A 20,294-nucleotide genomic window follows, 5' to 3' on the forward strand; every position below is an offset into this window, starting at 1 on the left:
GAATCTTTTCTCGCCTTAAAGCAGAATGAAAATATATAATTCCAAATTCTTTTCAGTTTATTACGGTGAAGAGCTCGCAACGTGTGTCTAAGTCCTAGGCCCTGTATGATGTCTTTCTGGATACATCAAGCATGTGTTACTCATAGAGACTGTACTGAGCAATGGTTCTCTTTCGGAAGTATTGCTTCCCAAATATGATAGAACATTCCTTGATATCCCTAATGGTAAACAGTCTGTTGTATCGCTCATCGCGATACTTTGTTGTAAGTTGGGCGCATGGTGATAACAATTGCCGGGGTGTATTCTGACTCCCCCTGGCAGCATCAGGACATTGTGGTTTGGCCCACGTTACGCGGGAGTGTCCAAATAAATAGCTGTGCCGCGCGGCTGGCATCAGAGCCGAGTCACGTGAGCACGTTTGAACACCATACTGCGTGTACTCTCATTATTGCGGCCTTCACCACGCGGCCGGCGCCAACGTGTAGCGCGGCGCGACCAGCAGTAACGCATGTCGGGACGACAAAGGTTTACCGTCCCGACATAACACAGTCTACCAATGCAACTATTTTCCACATTACATCCTTACTTGTTGTTGTTACTATTTGAGGTTCAGGATTCAACATTGAAACAAGACTCTTAACATATATGACAGATCACCTTCTCCTGTAAGTGGACAATATTAATCGATGTCGCCTGGTTACGTTGGACATGCCAGTGAGCTTTCACAGTATTTCCTCATTTTAACCTTTTGAAGAAAGTGACCTCCGTTTGATGTTAATCACAGTGTTGGACAAACGGTATGGTACATTATGAGAACAGACAGGCGGTGTTTTAAAGGCCATCATTATACTAACCCCCATCCTGGAGTGCGCCTCATTTGATGGGGCTGGGGACATCCATTTCTACTATATAGCGGGCATTACAAAGTTGCTTCATGTTGGGCAGAAGTATCAGAAACTGCAGCCAGGCAAACATTTTTTTAAAACCGAATCCCACCAAAGTCAATATTTTGGATACTGCTTCTGAAGAGACTGAGGGAATGGCACATGAGAAAGGAGCTCTTTTTCCCTCTCTCTTAAGATAAAAGATGTGGTGAGGGGGATGCTCTGGGAGAAGGCAGAATGCTCCCTTGACATGCCTGTAGCAATAGCTATAGCCCGCAACGGGAGCATTCTGATTGGCTGACTAGCTCCCAATGTTCCATCCAGGGTGCTATCTGAAAATATAGTCATGGCGCTGTTCGACTTCACACTTTATTTAGATTGCGTCTATAGAGAAAGATGACATAACATGTGTATTTTTAAAGCGCACGTTCACCCGTGGGCATCTTGCCCTGAATAACAGATGTTTATTGTTACCCAACTCAATTGTACTCATTTTATCGACCTCCGAAGGATGAAAGAAAGTGGACCCGTCAGAATTTCATCCTGTGAGGATGAGGTCGAACACAGGCCCCTAATAGTGGACACATTAGTCGACTAAGCTGCCAGACCCGGCTTTCAGGATAGATATCCAGTCATTATAGTGGGAGTAGATATGTTTTAGTATTGTTTTCACTGTGGGAGACTATACATAAGGGGGCAATTCCTATGTTTTTATGTACAGGGTGTTCATAAAAATTAGTGTGAGTAGGTGTGACTTACTTTCTGTGGTAAAACTGACTTACTCTTGAATTTCAGGAATAAGCCTTTCGGAGTTCCTGGTTTACTAATGGCTTCTGGAACTTAAGAGTACGTCAAGAATACCATAATAGTAATCACATCACAATCTCTGTGAATTGGGCCCGTAGTGAAGAGATATGATTTGATTTTTAGTTGCACAGCTTTATGCCGGATGCTCACACTTACATGTCAATCTTGTTTTTAGAAATCGTTGCAGCAGTCCCTTATCGTAGGATGTGCGAATGGAGATACGAACCATGTGCCAGTCCCTGTGTGAAAACTTGTAGTGACCCTGAAGCTGTAGCATGCAAATTCCTTCCTGCGTAAGTCAAACCATATTGTAATTCCAAAACATTATATTGTTCAGCAAGTGTTTTGTACATGGGTTTGCAATGCATTTCTAAAATGAATACAACATAAGGTGGGTAAAACAACTTCAAATTGCGTTAAAAAGTCAGGGGTGAGCCTTAAATTGCACATGAGGCTGATTGCTGTTTTTTATTTTATGAAAATAACTTAAAATATTCCAGTGAAACCACGTGGCATTACAGCTCTTCGTGAACATCCACTTCAATAGATAATACCTTGAAAGTGGAGGTCAGGAAGCTTTAGGGTCTATTATTAACAGGTACAATGAAGCAAATAATTGCTACGTCTGACCTGATGGGAACTGATGATCTAGATAAAAGTAGATTGTTTCTGGACGCAAACAGCATGGTGCTTATTTACAAGCCTCTTGCGCCATTGGTGTGTCACTTTTTCCCATGTTAAAAGTGACACACTGACGGCGCAAGGGGCTTGTAAATAAGCCCCCATGTATTCACAGAAAGCAATTCAGCTTTGTCGTAAATTGTCTTTACCATTTAGGCCCTGATCATGGGTAACTGATTAAAATCCAATCCTTTCTCAAAAGGACGTCTGTGCAGGGTTCGGAATTCTGAAATGTGCAGCACTTCATCCATGGGGTATTTGCCCCACTGTAGGGTACATACTGCATGCGGACATTACTGCCTGCACAATTTTCCCCTAAAGGTCACACCAGCATGAATCTGTTGAAATATAACAGGGCAAAACAACAGGGAAAAAATGATCTGTGCACATATCAGCGCAGTAGGTCCTGATTCTGCATGTTCTGCCTCGTTGCTGTCTGCAAATTTTGGAATAGTAGATGTTTACCATACCCAGCAAATAACTGACCCAAGGGTAATGGTAATTTACCGGATGTGATAAATACCATCCACTATTCTGACCTACTCATGTTCGCTGCTTTGGCCTTTCCAGTTGTTCTTTCCTGTGTCCCTCCAAATTGTTTTACATAACGCGAACTCGACCTGAAGGTATGAGTACTTTAGGTGAGCAGGGGGAGATTGATTTCTTTGCCCAGAATAACAGGAGTATGAGCCGAGGCTGAAACTTGAACCCGTCTCTCCAGGTCTACAGTCAGCAGCTCTGGCCGTACAATGCATGCTCTCCCCTGTCCAGTTTATCTGCAATCGTCAAAAGGGGGTGGAAGGCATGTAAATTGTTACTTAATTGACCTAATACTTGTCTCAAGGTTCTGTGTATGCCTCCCTGAGCATAGTGTTATCATAGGTTATTAATTCTGAGGAATCATCCTCTGCCTTATGACCCAGTTGGTCACGTTGGTTGCCCAATGTGCATTTTCTCCTTTACCGGTAGACTACTGAAAATCAACTATGCCAATTTTGTAGGCGGAACGAGGCAGGAGAGGCCGTTTTAACTGAAATTGAAGAATGCTAGGGTGCGTAACACTTTCCACAGAGGCCAAGCACAGGAAATCTTGCCCTCTGGACCATAAGGTCAAGGTTGAGCATCTTGGGAACAATGGAAGCAAGACGCAGGTGATGGACGCTTTCAGATACGATGGCTCGCTGTGGAGCATGTGGGTTGCACAAAACCCTCTGGTTTTGCATTTGTTGAATTTGAAGATTCACGAGAAGCTGCAGTTGCTGTGAGAGAATTAGATGGAAGAATGCTGTGTAACTGTAGTGTAAGAGTTGAGCTCTCGAATGGCGAGAAGCAAAGTAGAAACTGTGGTCTACCTCCATTGTGGATGGGGTAGACGTCTAAGACGTGATTACAGAGGACAAAGGAACCCACCCACTTGTCATAAGTCTCCATGATAAATAAACTTTTCTCGTAGCCATAGCACGTCCCTCAATATGTCACCCATAAGTGTGTCTGTAACCCAGAAGGGATGGTTGCATATTGTAGAAATGTGGGATAAATTAAACACTAAAGAAAATTATGTCCTTTCTCAACAAAATGTTGCCAAAACACTTTGAGACTGTATGGCAAGTTACAATTTCCATTAGCAGGCCTAATTGACTATAATTAGCATCCCAATTAGGTGTGAACTGTTGGCCTGCTTCAGGACAGTGATGCTACTCCTAATGACAGGAAGGCTGCTAGGAAACACAATGAGCACTTAGCTTGGTCAAGTCACCTGAGAGGACGAATGGTAACACAAAGAACTGCCACAATAGCCTTTCCTTTCTTCACATGACAATCCCAAATAGGGACCTTAGGGACATATGTCTCTGCCAACAGCAAAATGGGAAGCTGCTGTCAGGACAGGGAGAAGGGTTGTCCCTTCATTTCCATTGTAGCATGCCAGGAAGAGGACACTAAACTCTTGAGTGGGGCCTGGCCCAAACCATCTGTAATGAGGGAAGCTGCGAAGATTTACTTTAAGGTGAGAGAGGCAAATGGAGGGTGATATTTCATGGGAATTTTGTCAGGATTGAGTCTAGGAAAATTGTCAACCATTGGCTAATGCACAGGATACACTTGGTACTTCAACACCACCTCTTTGGAACATTCCTGTGCCTAGAAGAACACCTGCAAAAAAAAAAGAAGAAATATGCTTCACTACTGGGGATGGAAAACCCAAAGTACTCCTGGAGTACTTTGGCATCCAGGAACTGGAACTGGAAGTGCTCTCCACAGTCGAACTGGCTGACCTCTTATTCAATGCTTCAGGGACGCAAAGACAGAGGAGGGCCACATTTGTTGAAGAAGAGCCACCTGGCCAGTTGTGAGTGCACTGCACAGGACCTTGTGAGTGCTGTAGCTGAAGATGGACCGTTTGACTAGAAGCCAAACCTAAGCCTGACTAAATCTAAGTGTGGGACTTGGAACCCTGATGAAGGAGAGAAACAAAACCAGCAGCAAAGCACCCTTTGTAGATTCAAAATTCAACCATGGCCCTTTCTTAACTTTTCAACACAAAAAACTGAAGGCTTCAATGGAAGGTTGATGATGTATGCGATTTTTCTTTTATCATAATTTTTTATTGGAGATTAAAGATAGACAATTTTACAGGCTACAAAACAGAAAACAATATAGTAAATCATAAATTAGTATGTGACAAATAATATACATCTGTAATATAATATAGAATAGGGAAAAAGGAGGAAAAAGAAAAAGGGAAAAGGAAAATGGAAAAAGTTATATATAGGAAGGGAAAGAAAAGAAAACGGAATTCTTAAAATTTCAGAAATCTCAGAGAAAAGGGGTCCACACCCGCTGGAATATTTGTTCTTGGTCTTGCATCTTATAGATGCTGCCTGTATCATCGCAACCATCCAATCCTCTTTGGAGGAGGACTAGGTGATTGCCATAGTCTTAAAACACATAGTTTAGCAGTAGAAAGTGCAGTGTGCAAGAGTCGACTCTGAGGTCGTGAAATAGTAGGAAAACTTCTAAGGTCATGTAGCAAAATAGTACCAGGTGTAAGAGGGAGTGTAAGAGGAATAGTTTCTAATAGGGTAGCTCCTATTTGTAACTAAAATTGTTTTATCAAGGGACATTCACAAATTATATGTAGAAGGTAACAATTATCTCCAGAGCATCTCCAACACCTAGAATGCGATGATAATCCAGCTCGTTGCAACTTTAAGGGAGCCTATCATGTAAAGTTTGAAAAACACAGAACTTCATTTGTGCTTCATGTGTGCCCTTATCCAGGGCTTCCAATATGTCTGGCCAGGTTTCTTCGTCTATGGAGATATGAAACCGTTCCTGCCATTTATAACGGAGAGTAGTAAGAAGTGGCTGTGAGTATAAATGTTTAATCAGAGTTCTATATAAACCCGACATGACAACTTTATGGAGGCCGCAAGTGCAAAGAAAAGTCAGAATCGGCGAAGTTTGTAATGTCCAAGGGGAAAGGCCAAGACATCTCTTCAGAGAATGTTGAAGTTGTAAATATCTCGAAGCCTGATGTAAAGGAAGATCAAATTCTTCACAGAGAAGCTCAAAAGATTTCAGTTCACCACCTACTATAAGCTGATCTAAGATTAAGATTCCTCTCGAGCTCCATTCAGGCCAGAAAAGTGTTTGTCCATTAATAAGAATGCTTTCATTCTTCCAGATTGGATCTTTAGAATGTAAGCGATGGGCAGTTCGCAGTAGACGATGTGCACGTTGTCATGTTTGATATGTGGCATAGAGCATGGGATGTGCAGGAGTAGTCCTAGGTTTACGAACATTGTATTAAAAATTGAGACCATCATCACATTCAAGTATTGAACGGTCTATTGTAACCCATTGAGGAGAGTCAGTTGCACCTGAGAGCAAGTAAGACAGCTGTGAAAGGTGTAAAGCTAGGGAGTAGTGCTCTATCAATTGTAGACTTAGACCACCATGGGAGCAGTGTACTATTAGTTTGGCATCAGACAAACAAGGCTGCATATTTCCCCAGAAAAAGGATCAAATGCTAGAGTCTATGCGAAGAAGTGTGGCTAGGGGTATAATAATTGGAAGCATTCCCAAGACATAAGTAAATCCAGGCAAAGTAACCATTCTCACCGCCTGTATTCTTGCCCACATGGAGAAACTAAAAAAAGACCATTTGGCAAAATCAACTTCCAGTTGTGCTATGAGAGGAGAGATGTTATCTGAAACCATTCTCTCCAATCCATGATTAATCAGAATTCCAAGATATTTTAATTGTGATGATTTCCAGCAAAAGGGATAGCCATCAATAGAAGCTTTTGTGGTACAAGGAGAGAGTGGTAGAGCTTCACATTTGTCCCAGTTCACTTTATACCAAAAATCACAGAGAACTGCTTAATAATTTAAAGCAAATTTGGTAAGGAACGGGGAAGATCTTTAATGGTAAGAAGGATAACATCAGCGTATAAGTATAATTTGGATACTTCTCCCGGTATAGGTATACCCTTAATCTGGGCCGGAGTGACGAATAAGCAAAGCAAGAGGTTCCATCCCTAATAAGAATAAGAGGGGGGACAATGGGTAACCATGACGGGTACCTCTTTGAGTTGAAAAAGGATTAGAAAGAACACCTCCACAATTAACCTGAGCTGTGAGATTGTCATATAGTAAGCAAACAATAGAGATAAACTTCTCACCTAAACCAAAATGCCTCATAGTGGCAAACAAATAAACCCTGTCAATGCGGTTGAACGCTTTCTCTGCATCTAGAGAAACAGCGACCGCATCCTCCATCAAATCTCTAGCAGACCATAAGGTATGGGCTAATGTTCTAAGATGATTTCTGGATGACCGACCTGGGACAAAACCAACCTGTGAATGATATACTAGAGAGGGGATGACTTTTATCAGCCTCGCTACTAAAATACGTGCCAATATCTTGACATCCCCATTTATTAAGGGAATAGGCCGATTGCTACCGCAAACTAGTGGATCCTTGCCTGGTTTGGGAATAACCGCAATTAATGCCTTATTCAAAATAGGTCAAAGAGAAGAAAACTGGATAGCTTCATGGAAAGCAGAATGAAGAATGTCAATTGTTTTCCCTCCAGACCACTTGTAGTATTCTGCAGGGAAACCGTCTTCACGTGGAGATTTATGATAAAACAACTTGGAAATGACTGCATCAATCTCCTCTCTAGTGACATCACCACAAAGTAACTGCCTATCCTCATCTGGAAGACACGGAAGTTCAATATTCTTAAGATAAGTGGATACATGGTCTTCAGTTACTAAATTTTCAGGAGTATAAAGTCTCTTAAAGAAGGATGCAAAAGTATTGGCTATTTCTTGCGGTTTAATGAAGATTTCACCTGATTCAGTACGTATTGCTGGGATGGCCATGGAGGCTTCATGTTGTTTAAGTTGTGCTGCGAGCAATCGGCCTGCTTTTTCACCTTGCTCGTAATGTCTCCCTTTTAAACGTTGAAGGGCATATTCTGCTTTGGAAGTATATAAGTTATTGAGTTCCATTTTAGCTAATTCCAAAGTTTTGCGATTACTTACGGTGGATTGGGAGGTATATAGACGAGTTAAAGATATGATTTGAGCCTCAAGTTCAGGACGGCGTAAAGATGCTGCTTTGTTGGCCAAAGCTGTGTCTTTCATCAATTGACCGCGGATAGTTGCACCTGCCCAAACAATTCTTGAAGAAGAAACTGATGATTTATTGTTATTTAGATATTCCGTAAAATGGGAGCATAACTGAGATTTGCCCTGAAGTGAACGGTACTTTGGAATATTCGTGCACCATGCTTTTCGACCTGTGACAGTTAGACCAAGTTCTAGGGCAATAAGAATTGGAGAGTGATCCGAAATGGTGGCTTCCAAGATATGGGATTCAGTATTAGGTACAACTACAGAATTGGAGACAAAAAAATTATCCATCCTAGATTGTGAGCCATGAGCAGAAGCGAGAAATGTATATTCTTGATCTGAAGGGTGACAAAGACGCCAATGATCTACTAATCCATGGTCCGCTGTTATATCCCCCAATAATGCTCTGTCAGCAGCGTTACATCTGTCTAAGGGACAGGTTTTATCTAGAATTGCATCACAAGCTAAATTCCAGTCACCATCAAAATATAGCTGGATGCACCGATTTCTGAAGTAGACGATTTAGGTTGAGAACATAAGAGCACTTAGCACCAGTTGGGGCATAAACTGAGCCAACACAGAAGATTTTCCTTCCAATTTTCAACTTAGTAAAGACATATCAACCCTCAGGTTCAGTCCAAGTTTTGATGACTGAGAAAGGCAGGGATTTGTGAAAAAGAATGGCAACCCCACATTTTCGTGGTTGATTCTTGTCAGAGAGAGGCTGCTCAGATAGTCCGCAGTAAATGACTTTTCCTACCCATTCCCGTTGCATCTTGGAAGATTCCAAAGCATTAAGACGAGTCTCCTGCAATAGAGCTACATCAATTTTTTTCATTTTAAGATAGGAAAGAACGTTTTACGTTTTATTAAATGTGTAAGGGCATTAACGTTCCATGAAATTATGCACAAGGTGCGGGGAGAAGATGTATTCGCAGCCATATGAGCGTTGAAAATGAAAGGGTATTAGTTTAAATGAGGGAGTTGGTGTAAGGAATAGAGAGCAAGGTATGAAGATAATAGAATGAAGAAGCAGATGAACAGTTGTAAAGAGGATAAGAAAAGGAAAGAAATAGAATTTATTGCGAAAGATGGAAGTGAAAGGAGAAGAAAGAAAGTATACAGAGATTATGTGGGGGGGTTGGGATGAAAGAAACTAGGGAAAAAGATGAAGGAGACAGGTTCCAAGTAAGAAGTAATCAGAAAATAAAAGAGTTAAAGAATTACCATTTTCCTGTGAGATATAAGGGAGTCTAAGAATATAGAAGAACCACTTGTAATTTATATAGAGAAAAAAGCAGTAATAAGAAGAAATGAGAGAGAATAAATATAAAAGAAGAAAAGGAGATTAATGTACTGTATTGTGCAAAATTAACACACTGTCAACAAAACAAATAGGACTATCAGTGGTAAGGGAGACATCTACGAAATAATATTAATCGCATTCCAACATATTCTTTGGAATTTAGAGGTGGAAATGAAGAAAGAAAAGGAAACGAGTATCATGGAAATCTAAGGAGAAAATAAGATATAAGACATATGAATGACATAATAAGGTAAACCAGACAAAATATAAGACTATTATAGAATATTGACTGGAAAAATGGTTAACTCATCTAGTCAGAAACATAGAATTATATTATCTTATATGTAAACAGTGTAGGAAATAAGTCGATGAATCAATAATAAGGTAACTTGCTTGTGTCAAAAAGGTAGTCATATATTACTATAGCAATAATCCTATTATCTATAATGAAGAATATGAAAATATACTAATTAAATATTACTATGTCAAGGAACTAGCATATCATAAATATTCAAAAATGTATCGTAAGTAAATATCAGAACAATTGAATATTAAACATTGAAACAGTTAATTAACAACTTAGTAATTGATTAATTGATTAAAGAAGAAGTATAGAAGAAATTAGAAGAGAAAAAAACCTACAAATAATAATTATAATTCATAACAGGAGAAAAGACTTAGAAGATTTAAAAGGTTCAAAAAGAAACTATTAGGGAAATATGAGAAGAGAAAGTAGAAAAATGAATAATAAAGATCAAAGAGGAAAAGAAGTAAGGAAATATAGTGTCATCAAATATACTATATAACCAAAGATGGTGGAAGAGAGTGTGCATAAAATAACAATAGACAAAAGTGAATAGATCTAGCAAGAACAGTCGACAAAGACAGACAAACCATGAAGGAAGAAAGAGAGAGATGTTAAACTAGTTGTCATATCGGAGAATTATTAAAATAGAGCTATCATCATAACATCTTTAATATGAAGTAATAGAATATTATTTCAGAATTCAAGGTACACCCTCCTCAGTAGACGGAGATTTAGAAGAGAGAGAGAACATCCAGGTAATAATTATAATTCATAATAGGAGAAAAGACTGATTTTGTTTTTTAAAGATTTAAATAAAAAGTATTAGAGAAAATGAGAAGAGTAAATAGAAAAAAGAGTAATAAGAATAAAGAGGAAGAGAAGTGAGGAAATATAATAAAGTTTCATAAAGAGGGTATGCATAAGAATAATAGACGAATGTGAATAAATCTAGCTAGAACAGTAGACAGAGACAGACAAGCCATGAAAGAAGGAAGAAAGAGATGTTTAGCTAGTTATCATATCAGAGAATTATTAATACAGAGCTAAAATCATAACAACATTAATATGAAGTAATAAAATATTAAATCAGGGTTGAATCCTAAATGAGCAAATATTTCTATCTGGGTCTCTTCTTCTGTTATAAGAACATTCTGAGTTACCCTGGACATCAAATACCTTTTGGTTGTTGATGTGGAAAATTAAAAATGTATCTCAGAGAGGGAATCAGTATAAACCATTTGTTGGGGAGAGACATTGTTCAAGAAGTGTCGAAGCAGTCATCAGATACTCATCTGAGCATTTACAACTGTAAATTTTAATGGATGAATTTCCATTCTTTCGTGGATGCAAGAAATCAATCCATTGGTTATAGTTCAGGAAACATCCTTTTTGATTGAAACAGGCTTTAAGGGGGAATGAGATTTGTGTCTGTCCCTTTCCTTCGTAAGGGTGGCTACTGCCTGAAGGGCCTAAGCTCTATCTTCCAAAGAACGTATAGGTCGGTCTAGGTCTCCTCCTCTACTTTGGGAACGATCTAAAATATGTCAGATTTCACTTGAAGGTAGTGCAGATTTCGAGTATGCAGGATGAGAGATAGGATCTGGATTGAATTCTGCACACTCCATATTTTGAGGAGAAATATTGTCCAGAAAGTGACAAAGGTCTCCTGGGTGAAAGAAGTTCTTGGAGATTCCATCTTTGGTGATCCGCAGACGTGCAGGTTCGAAAAGGCCATATTTGATGTCAAGTAGGCGAAGACGGGTTCTAAGAGACAGAAAAGCCTTGCGACGTTCGTTAGTTTGTTTTGAGAAGTCTGCAGCTATTCTTATCTCGTGACCTTCAAATATGCATGGGCCTTAAGTCTGAGCTGTAGCAATGAGTTCATGGGCCTTTTGTATGTCGTAAGAAGCAGGCAATGAGTGGACGTGGTCGACTATTTTTCCCGGTGTTGGGTGGTCCAATACGATGGGCTCTTAGCATCTCCAACGAAGGTTCGAAAGTGAGGCCTGTGATCTTTGGAAGAATGTCTCTGAGAAAGGATTTAGCATCTGACCCTTCTATTTTTTTGGGCAATCAAAGGAAGCGGACATTATCTCGACGACTTCTGTCTTCCAAATCTACGATTTCACTTCTGAGAAAAAGGAGTTCCTGATCTCGATCTGAAATCGCATCAAGGCTATTCTCTACTGTTACTATTCGTGCTGTTAGACCGTCCAACCAACTCTGGATTCCAGCAATATCTGTTCAAATAGATTTAGTTTAGTTTGTTAAAGTTGATATGGACATTTCCATGCCCTCCAGACGGCGACTTACAGCAGAGAGTTCTTGGAGTAAATGCTTCATAGTTGAGTCGGATGACGATGAGGCGGTAGAGTGAGGTTGATTTGGTGTCGAGGAAGTGGTACCTCTTGCATCCAAATTAGGACGACCTTGGTGTAGAGCCTCAGAAAAGAGGATTGGCTTTGTAAGCTTTCCATTTGTTTTACCAGCAGGCATTTTCAATTTAACCGCATTGTTTCTTTGGTATGGGACCGTTAAATTCTGTATGTGTCTGCTGTGCATCAAACAACAGGTATAAATGTGTATAGAGTGAGCCAAACGGGCTGTTCAAAAGAAACATATGGAAAGTTTATTTTATATTTATGAGCAGGAAAATAAGACTATATCTTGTAACGGATTTAGTAAAAATAAATTAAATATTATTTTTTTAAAGTTACTCTATGGCTTTTTTGTATAATTGATATAAAATGACTGGTGCAGTATAGAGGAAAAATATGCACCTCGAACCATGCTGTTTACTTAGTGTCAGTGATCACAATGTCAGTGAATCTTGTCAAAACTGATTTCAAAACGTCAGACTGCAGACTCTATTTTACTGGCAAACTATCAGGAGGAGAGAATAATTACAAATTGTTCACCCTATTTACCTCAGTGGGATAATACCCACGTGTAATGAAAGGTATTTCATTCAATATATGAGCTCAAATATTCCTTAACTTTAGTCTTCAGCTGTTAAATAAAATAGAGAGAGGCACTACGACATTCTTAGATTCTCCACTGTTTATATATTATATTAAAGGCTGCTAAAGAACTCCTGTCGACATACCGGGCTTCTTACTGCACACAAGTTAAAATACAAGCCTTGGTATACAATGTTGCAGTCTGTTCATAGGTTCCACAGGTTTTCCTAAAAGCTATTTAAAACACTTCAATTAAACTGTGTGCAAATCAACACATCAGTACAGCTTCATGAGGCAATCTACCAAGCAACACAGGAACTCGATAAATTATAGTTTAGCTGGAGCCGTTTCAACACTTCATGGGGCAGTTTTGCAAACAGCACATGAATTCCACCAATCTTAATTACATCCCAGCTGGAGTCATTCGTTAGAATAAAAGCCGTCACCGTTTCTCCCTCCAAAGAACTCCTGTCAACATACCAGGCTCCTCACTGCACCAAAGTACAAGCCTTGATATACAATGTTGCAGTCAGTTCACAAATCACATACATTTTCCTCACAGATGATTAAAAGCCCTAATTCCATTGAACTGTGTAGTTCAACACCTCAAACCAGTCTCTTGAGGTGATCTTCCAAACAGGGTACGAACTCCACAGAGCTTAATTGTAGCTCAGCTGAAGCCGTTCCCGCGCTCCCTGAGGTGATTATTTGAACAGAACATGAACTCCACATGAACTCCACAGACCTGGATTATGTTTCATCTGTAGCCATGTATCGCAATGAAAAACACCGCCGTTACTCCCTCAGACTCTCCACGTTCCAACGCCGCCCCCGCAGTCCGTGAGGCAATCCTTCACACCGCAGCCACCACTCTTCTCACTTTAGGCATGAAGCAGGAACCTTCTCTCGAGACAAAACAGCTTTGTCTCATCCACTGGTTCTCTGCCGTCCAGAAATTGAAAGCCACTTACGTCTCTTCAAAGAATGCCTTCCGCCGCACGGGGCTCGCCACAGCGCGGAGCTCCGGATTCAAGCGGCCACCTTCATGCGTGGCCAGACCACGCCCCCCGATGTATGCAATTTTGATGGTCCCTCATCTTTTTCACCATTTTGCCCTGTCCTACTAAAGAATTTTGAGAACCAGAAAAGTAACTAACAGGTACATGCATCAACCATTTTTGCGAGCGCAAACGGCGCGATTCGCAAAAATCGGCCGTTGGCGCCCGCAAAAAGGGCTTCTGCGATGAATCAACTTGTCAGCCTCTCGCAATTTAAGAAATCGCAAATTATTCAGGTTTCTTAAATTGCGATTGCATTTAAGGAATTGCAAATTGCGATTCCTTAAATGCAATGCATAATTGAATCGCAAATAGCGATTTTGCTAATAGGGGTGCAAATTACCATCAATTTCTACTTGATGGTAATTTGAAAAACTTTGAAAAATGCACTAAAGTGCATTTTTCAAAGTTGTAGGTTACACACACACACGTCCTTGGGGCTTGTGTTTGCACAACATGTGTGCACAGATCAATTTCAGGGGTGCAACAGGGTGTCCTTTTGACACCCTTGAAATTGCATGCGCAATTTGCGAGTACCTATTGGTACTCGCAAATTGCGCATGCAATCTCCCATTCATTCCTATGGGCCTGCAGGCCCATAGGAATGAATGAGAAGTCATTCCTAAATTGCGACCCGCAATTTGCGAGTCGCAATTAAGGAATATTTGGGAATCGCTAATTTTAAAGCGATTCCTACATGCATAGGATTTTGCAATTCCTTAATTGCGATTCCTTAATAATCGCAAATAAGGAATCGCAAAAGCCTACATTGATGCATGAACCTGTAAGTCTCAAGATACTAACTCTGACTGAGGTTATGTTATAGGCTTACTCGACCCTCTTCCCATCGTCATCATGCCGAATTTGCCCCTACATCCCTGTAAATCACAAACATTGATTCTGATTGTAATTTTGCTCCTTCGCAGCACTTTTTTGACTTAATACTTTGAACATCCATATCTCTGGTTGCAACATTTTCAGTAATTTTTATGTCATTTTGCTTTTTACATTTGTATTTATTTTTTCTAATTTGGCTGGGGAATTTTTTTGTGGTGTGTTCTGAACTTTAATGTTGTTTGATACTTCTTGGATCTTATGCAGATTTCTCCGGTAAATCGTTTACTTTTTTGCCATTGTTACCAGTTTTTACTGAACTGTATTGAGACTTCCCAAATTGTGTGTATTAACTTGTAGGCGTACATCAAGTTAGTGACCCAATTTCTCAATTACCTTTTACTTGGTCATAGCTTCTAGGGGTTAAGTAGACTATTTCAATAAACTTAGTCTTAACCTAAAAGATTATGATGAAAATAAGGATTGCAATATCAGCTCCAGGTTACTGATGGATAAGACAAGGGCGGCGGCACTTACCAATACTCCCTTTGATGATGATCATGATGCTATTGAAAAGAACTCAAAATATTTTAAATACATTTATTAAAAATGTAAAACAGTTTGAATACATATTTATATTAGATTTCTTTCTGCAGTACAATATGTACCCTGATAGTGCTTGCACAAAATTTCAACTTTGGTGGCAGGACCTGTGCACTTTTGTTATCTGAGGGATCTGTAGATACATTTTGTACAATTATCCTCATCATACAATTAACAAATAAACATTAATTCATATTTTCTATGGAACAATTGGCTTATAGTATGGGCATAGAAGAATCTGATTGTTGAATGGTTATCTTGCGGATATAACATTGAATTTAATATGCGGTGTTTAACGATAGGCACGGAATGTGATGAAGAGTATTTTAAGAACAGTATGGTGTGTAAATGAAACAAAGGTTGTCATCCATTTACTCAATTTTCTTTTTGCAGCCTAGTGTTAATGTGTTTAAGGTGTAATAATATTATTATTCTTATTAGTAGTAGTAATAACAATAATAATAATCATCATATAATAACAATATGCATTGACGCACTTCAGATACTTGGTTAGTATAGTGGTGGCACATGCAAAGGCCCAACATCGGTGCCTCAATATGGGCAGGGTCCTAGACTCGTTGCATACAGCGGTAGCATTCTTGAATGCACTCCACCTGTCAATGATGGGCAGGTTAGCCATCTCTAAGATGGTACTTCTGCTGCTTATATGTGCTGCAAAATTCTCTTTGCCCCTTGCCAGCAAGGATATTTAGACAACTGGGCTTGATTCCCATTTCCCTATAGTGGTAGGACAGATGGAGTAGGGTGGCCTTGGCTACGCTGACTAAACAATATGTGGAGGGTGGACTGGAGGTGCCAACACAGGACTTGTACTACTATCCAGAATATTTACAGCTTGCAGCGCAATGGCTGGAGGCAAGCGACAGATGGGAGAAGCGTTTAGTGGCAGGTATGGTTGAGGCAGGTTGGTTGCCTGAGCTGCATATGGAGGGAGTGGGGGTCTCGGGTGATATGCCAAACGTGGTTTGACATACTGCAAAAATATGGCAACAATTTGTAATGGCGGTGCTGAGACGTGCCCCATTTCATCAGGAGCTACCGGTATGATAAATGGTATCGATCAGGCAAATGGTGACTAATATGTTCTTCCAAGCATGGATAGATGAAGATGTGTTCACAAAAAATACTCTAGATAACCACTTGGTGGTAGGTGGTGCTAATGAACCCAAGAGAGGGGACAGAAAGACTGAGGGGAAAAGGAAATATTAAACACTCTCTAACAGAAGGTTGTGTCTAACCCAACCATGATTGTGGGAAAAAATGTTTTTTCTTTTAGTTACCCTCACACACCCTAGTGGTGTCATGCTTCATCATTGGGTCACCCCATCCCCTAAAAGCCAGGGTGGGCTCAACCACAGTGTTGGGAGCTCTTATAATATATAAATGACAGAGGGGGTTTAAATAAAATACCTCAGGCAGATCCCCAGTTTCCCTTTATTATTGGTTCTGTCTGGGTAATTAAGATAATTTAAAAATGGGTCTTTACTGGAGTTTTATGGTCCTAAGACCCTAGTGCCGACATGTTTCAGTCCAAAGTGGCCGTGAAGGTCCGGGACTTTCTTCAGGGCTAACCAAAGACCCCTCTATGTGAGTGTGAGATAGGGAAGTCCCTATCCTGTCAGTAAGAAGGGGCAGAGTAGCTGCTCCGCATGAGATGTTTTTTAGAAAAAAGTGTGTGTCAACTGCCAGGCTCCATCTGAAAAGGGCGGGATTTCTTCATCTAGCCTGAGAGTACAGGATGTTTTGGAGGTACTGGACCCGAGTAGTGGATGAATTAGTGCAGGCTGCACACCTAAGAATAGTGGGGACGTCCCAGTGTTTCTTGCTGGGAAACATTAAAAGGCCCAAAGGATTAAAGATAGCATACAAATATTTTTACAGTTGGCACTGGTACTAGCAAGACGCAGCGTTGCCATCGCTTGGATGGGATAGAGGGCACCTGAGATAGAACAGAGAGCACAGGGATGTAGCAGAGTTGTCCATGGCTGAGGAAGTTCACATAAGGCTCAACAGACAGTATGACAAGGAGGGAAAGGAACTCCTAGGCTGGGTGTCCTGTGTGACAGATTCCTTGATCCTGAAACCGTCTCGACAACTGAGGAACATGACAGCACTGGCAACAATGAGGAGTTTGGCAATGAGCTTGTGGAGTAAATGAACACTCCCAGCCCTAACAACTGGTGCGACTGTCAGTTACGGAATGACAATCTAGTTCCATGAGCACAAATAAAACTGCAAGTTTATTACTCCCATGTATTATTCACTGTGCACTTTAACTCACATTTTCACCACTGCTGTGTTGTGTTATGTAAAGATGAAAAATAAAGGTTTTAATTTTCTTATAAAAAATCAGCTCCCTTTTTATGATCCGCCTCTTCTCAAGGTATGTGTGCCTCTTTAGAATCCTCCACTCGTGCTCTTTCTGTTCTCCCCATTTTTGTCTCCTTTCCTCCAGTAATTCTTCACATTTGTAGGTCAGCTCTCTTTTGATGTCTCTCATCTTGACTTGATCTCAACTTTGACCTTTTTGGGTATTTAGTCGCATCTCTTTCCCTCTACTCTCCCCGTTTCTCAAGATGCCTTACCTTTGTCTAGTATTTTGCTCTTTTCCCTATAGTTAATTTCTATCTCACATTATCTTGTTTGCAGTGTTTCTCACTTTACTTTTTCCTTGGCATGCCTTTCCGCCCTCGGTCTCTGCATCCTCCAAGCTATATGTTTATTGTCTTTTATACTGTTCATAAGCTTTTTGTCCCATTCCCTCCACTTTTTCTCCTCTATTAACAAAACCCTTATGACTCAGAGTCTTAGCCTATAACTCCACAAATTCTATCCCTTGCTGAATTTCTGCACACTCTCACCTCACTGTTTAAGTCGTGTTTTATACACATTTGAAATAAATAAATAAAATGCAAGTTTATTATTATTGTTATTGTTGTTGTGATTATTATATCAGCACTTCTGATTTTGAAAAATAACTTTATTTGTGTGTTTTCTTGAAAAGGGTTGAAGGCTGTTTACCATACTGTCCCAAACACATGATTCTTGATGAGACCACACTTAAATGTGTTTATCCAGAAGACTGTAAGTATCTTTTATGGGAGGTCTGAAATATAGCAAATTATCATCTATGGTGCACTACGTTTCCTTTTTTTATAACTCTGTAGTCTTGCTCAGCTGACAAATTGATTATGGGGATGCATATTCTATTGATGAATGGTATTCTTTAAAAAAAAGTAATCATAAGAAAGATTGTTTTGGAAATAGATGCCTATGTATCCTTAGTTTTAAAAATACTGTGTGCCTGTGGAGAAAGTGTTTTTGTTTCAGTAGGAGGAAACTCAAGCATAGCTAGGGATTACAAAAGAAAGGTACCACTGCTTGGGCTGACAGAAAAATAGGCCTTACAGACATGTTTGTGCCTTGGAGGAGCACCACAAAGTCAGTGGGTGAAAAGCATTTGTTGGGTGGATGGAAACTGCTTCCCTTATACGAAGAGCACATGCGATTGGTGCAACTCACTTAGATTACCCAAAAGTAGACCTGCTAATCGCTGATCGTCTGTTGTACAATGTGGATCTTCCACTGCCTGCATCGTAAAACACATTTGTACTCAAAGTTATGGGTAGAAGTGGGTTGGACTAAATGTATTGTAGGACAATTTCTCAGGTAAATTAACCTCCACCTCTCTTATGGAGTTTAGCTGAATCTTAAACAAGTGGCTAAACTTCCCTTTTCTAATGGTTGGTGTATAGAACCCAGCGGTAGACTAAGCTACAGCTGGGTGGTGCACCCCACTCATTTATTTCATGAGAATAATAGAGGCTAAATACCATGGTCTATTTTGAAAGTAATTTGAAATGCAATGCTGCGGTGTAAAATAACTCACCTGTTACTAGTGTAATAATTTGAACTATAAAGACAGCTGTAATATTCCTGATGTATTGATGTAGCTTGAAATGCTAGTTTTAGCACAATCTGTGTTTTTTTAGGCAACTTTGGATTATGACTTTATGGTCCATTTTATTATGTTAGTTTGTGTTGACATACAATGAGGCAACCTTCATCGGTTACTGGGAGCAGTCTCAAAAAGGTCCAAAAGCGGTTGACAAATTTAAAGAAAAGACTAAATAACAAGTAGCAAATTCACATCAAGGTAAAAAAAATTGAAAGCAAAATAATCTGAAGTTGCCCTGCAATAATGTTTTGAACATAATCATATTAAGAATGGGTGCATTTTAAATTACATAAGGATGTGTAATAGAAATAATATTAATGTTTCAGTTCCACAATTTGACCATATGTGGTAGAGATTGGGTTACTGATTGACTAGGGTGTGAGACCTAGTCATGCAGCAACCACAATCCTAGTCAGTATAGGGCACAAGCAAACCCCAAAATAACCTGTGCTCAACCCCTTAGATTGGCACAGCACAGTCAGGCTTAACTTAGAGGCAATGTGTTAAGTATTTGTGCAATGCTTCAAACAGTACAGACAGATAGGTCAGAATAATAGAGAGAAATTTAATAAATAAAGCAAAACCTACACAACAAAAAATCCAATGAGTAGAACCAAAGATATTGCATTCTAAATATTTGAAAGAAAATAGTGCCAAAAGGCATAAAGACTCCAACTGTGGATATCTGGTTGCACTGGACCGGGGCAAAGTCACTAGTGCAGGCCAACCGCGATGGATTGCAGGCCAGGTAAAGGATCCCAGTTAGGCCAGCCGAACAAAGTACCTTAAATCCTGGGTTGTGGAGTGTTACGTGGATCCTCATTGAAGGTGTGTCCCACAGCCAAGGCAATGCATCGTTTTCGAGATGCGGCAAGGCTGCGGTGCGAGGTCCTGTTGCATCGATGTCGATGATCCCATCGATGGGGCTTGCGATGCGCAGTCCTGTGGCAGGGATGCGATGGGCAGTCAGGGTGATTCGTCAGTTGCAAAGAGCTGTGAAGCTGTGATGCAGAGCCTGTCGTTGTCATTAAGGCTGCCATCGATGAAAGATGCAAGGACCTGCGCCAATGATGCATCATGCAGTGACAGTTCCAAAGGTAATGTGGGCTGCTGCAGTGATGCAAATGTTTTGCGATTGGTCAAATCTACACAGCAGCAGAGATGCTTTGGTTCTGCTGGCGGTTGCGCTGCATTGCAGAAGTAATATATTGATTCCGCTGGTTCCACAGAAT

The 20,294-nt window shown here is 40.1% G+C and overlaps 1 protein-coding gene across 1 annotated transcript in view; it reads left to right on the forward strand.

The window, feature by feature from the left end:
• The window catches only part of OTOGL (otogelin like), a 939,358-nt gene that overhangs the window by 609,036 nt on the left and 310,028 nt on the right, over positions 1 to 20,294 (forward strand). Inside the window, exons 35-36 of the mRNA XM_085653920.1 lie at positions 1,867 to 1,984; positions 18,109 to 18,188. Coding sequence (XP_085510046.1) covers positions 1,867 to 1,984; positions 18,109 to 18,188 — 198 coding nt within the window. The remainder of the gene's footprint in view (positions 1 to 1,866; positions 1,985 to 18,108; positions 18,189 to 20,294) is intronic.

Source organism: Triturus cristatus, chromosome 4_1 (genome assembly GCF_964204655.1).
Source record: "Triturus cristatus chromosome 4_1, aTriCri1.1, whole genome shotgun sequence".
Classification (NCBI taxonomy): Eukaryota; Metazoa; Chordata; class Amphibia; order Caudata; family Salamandridae; genus Triturus; species Triturus cristatus.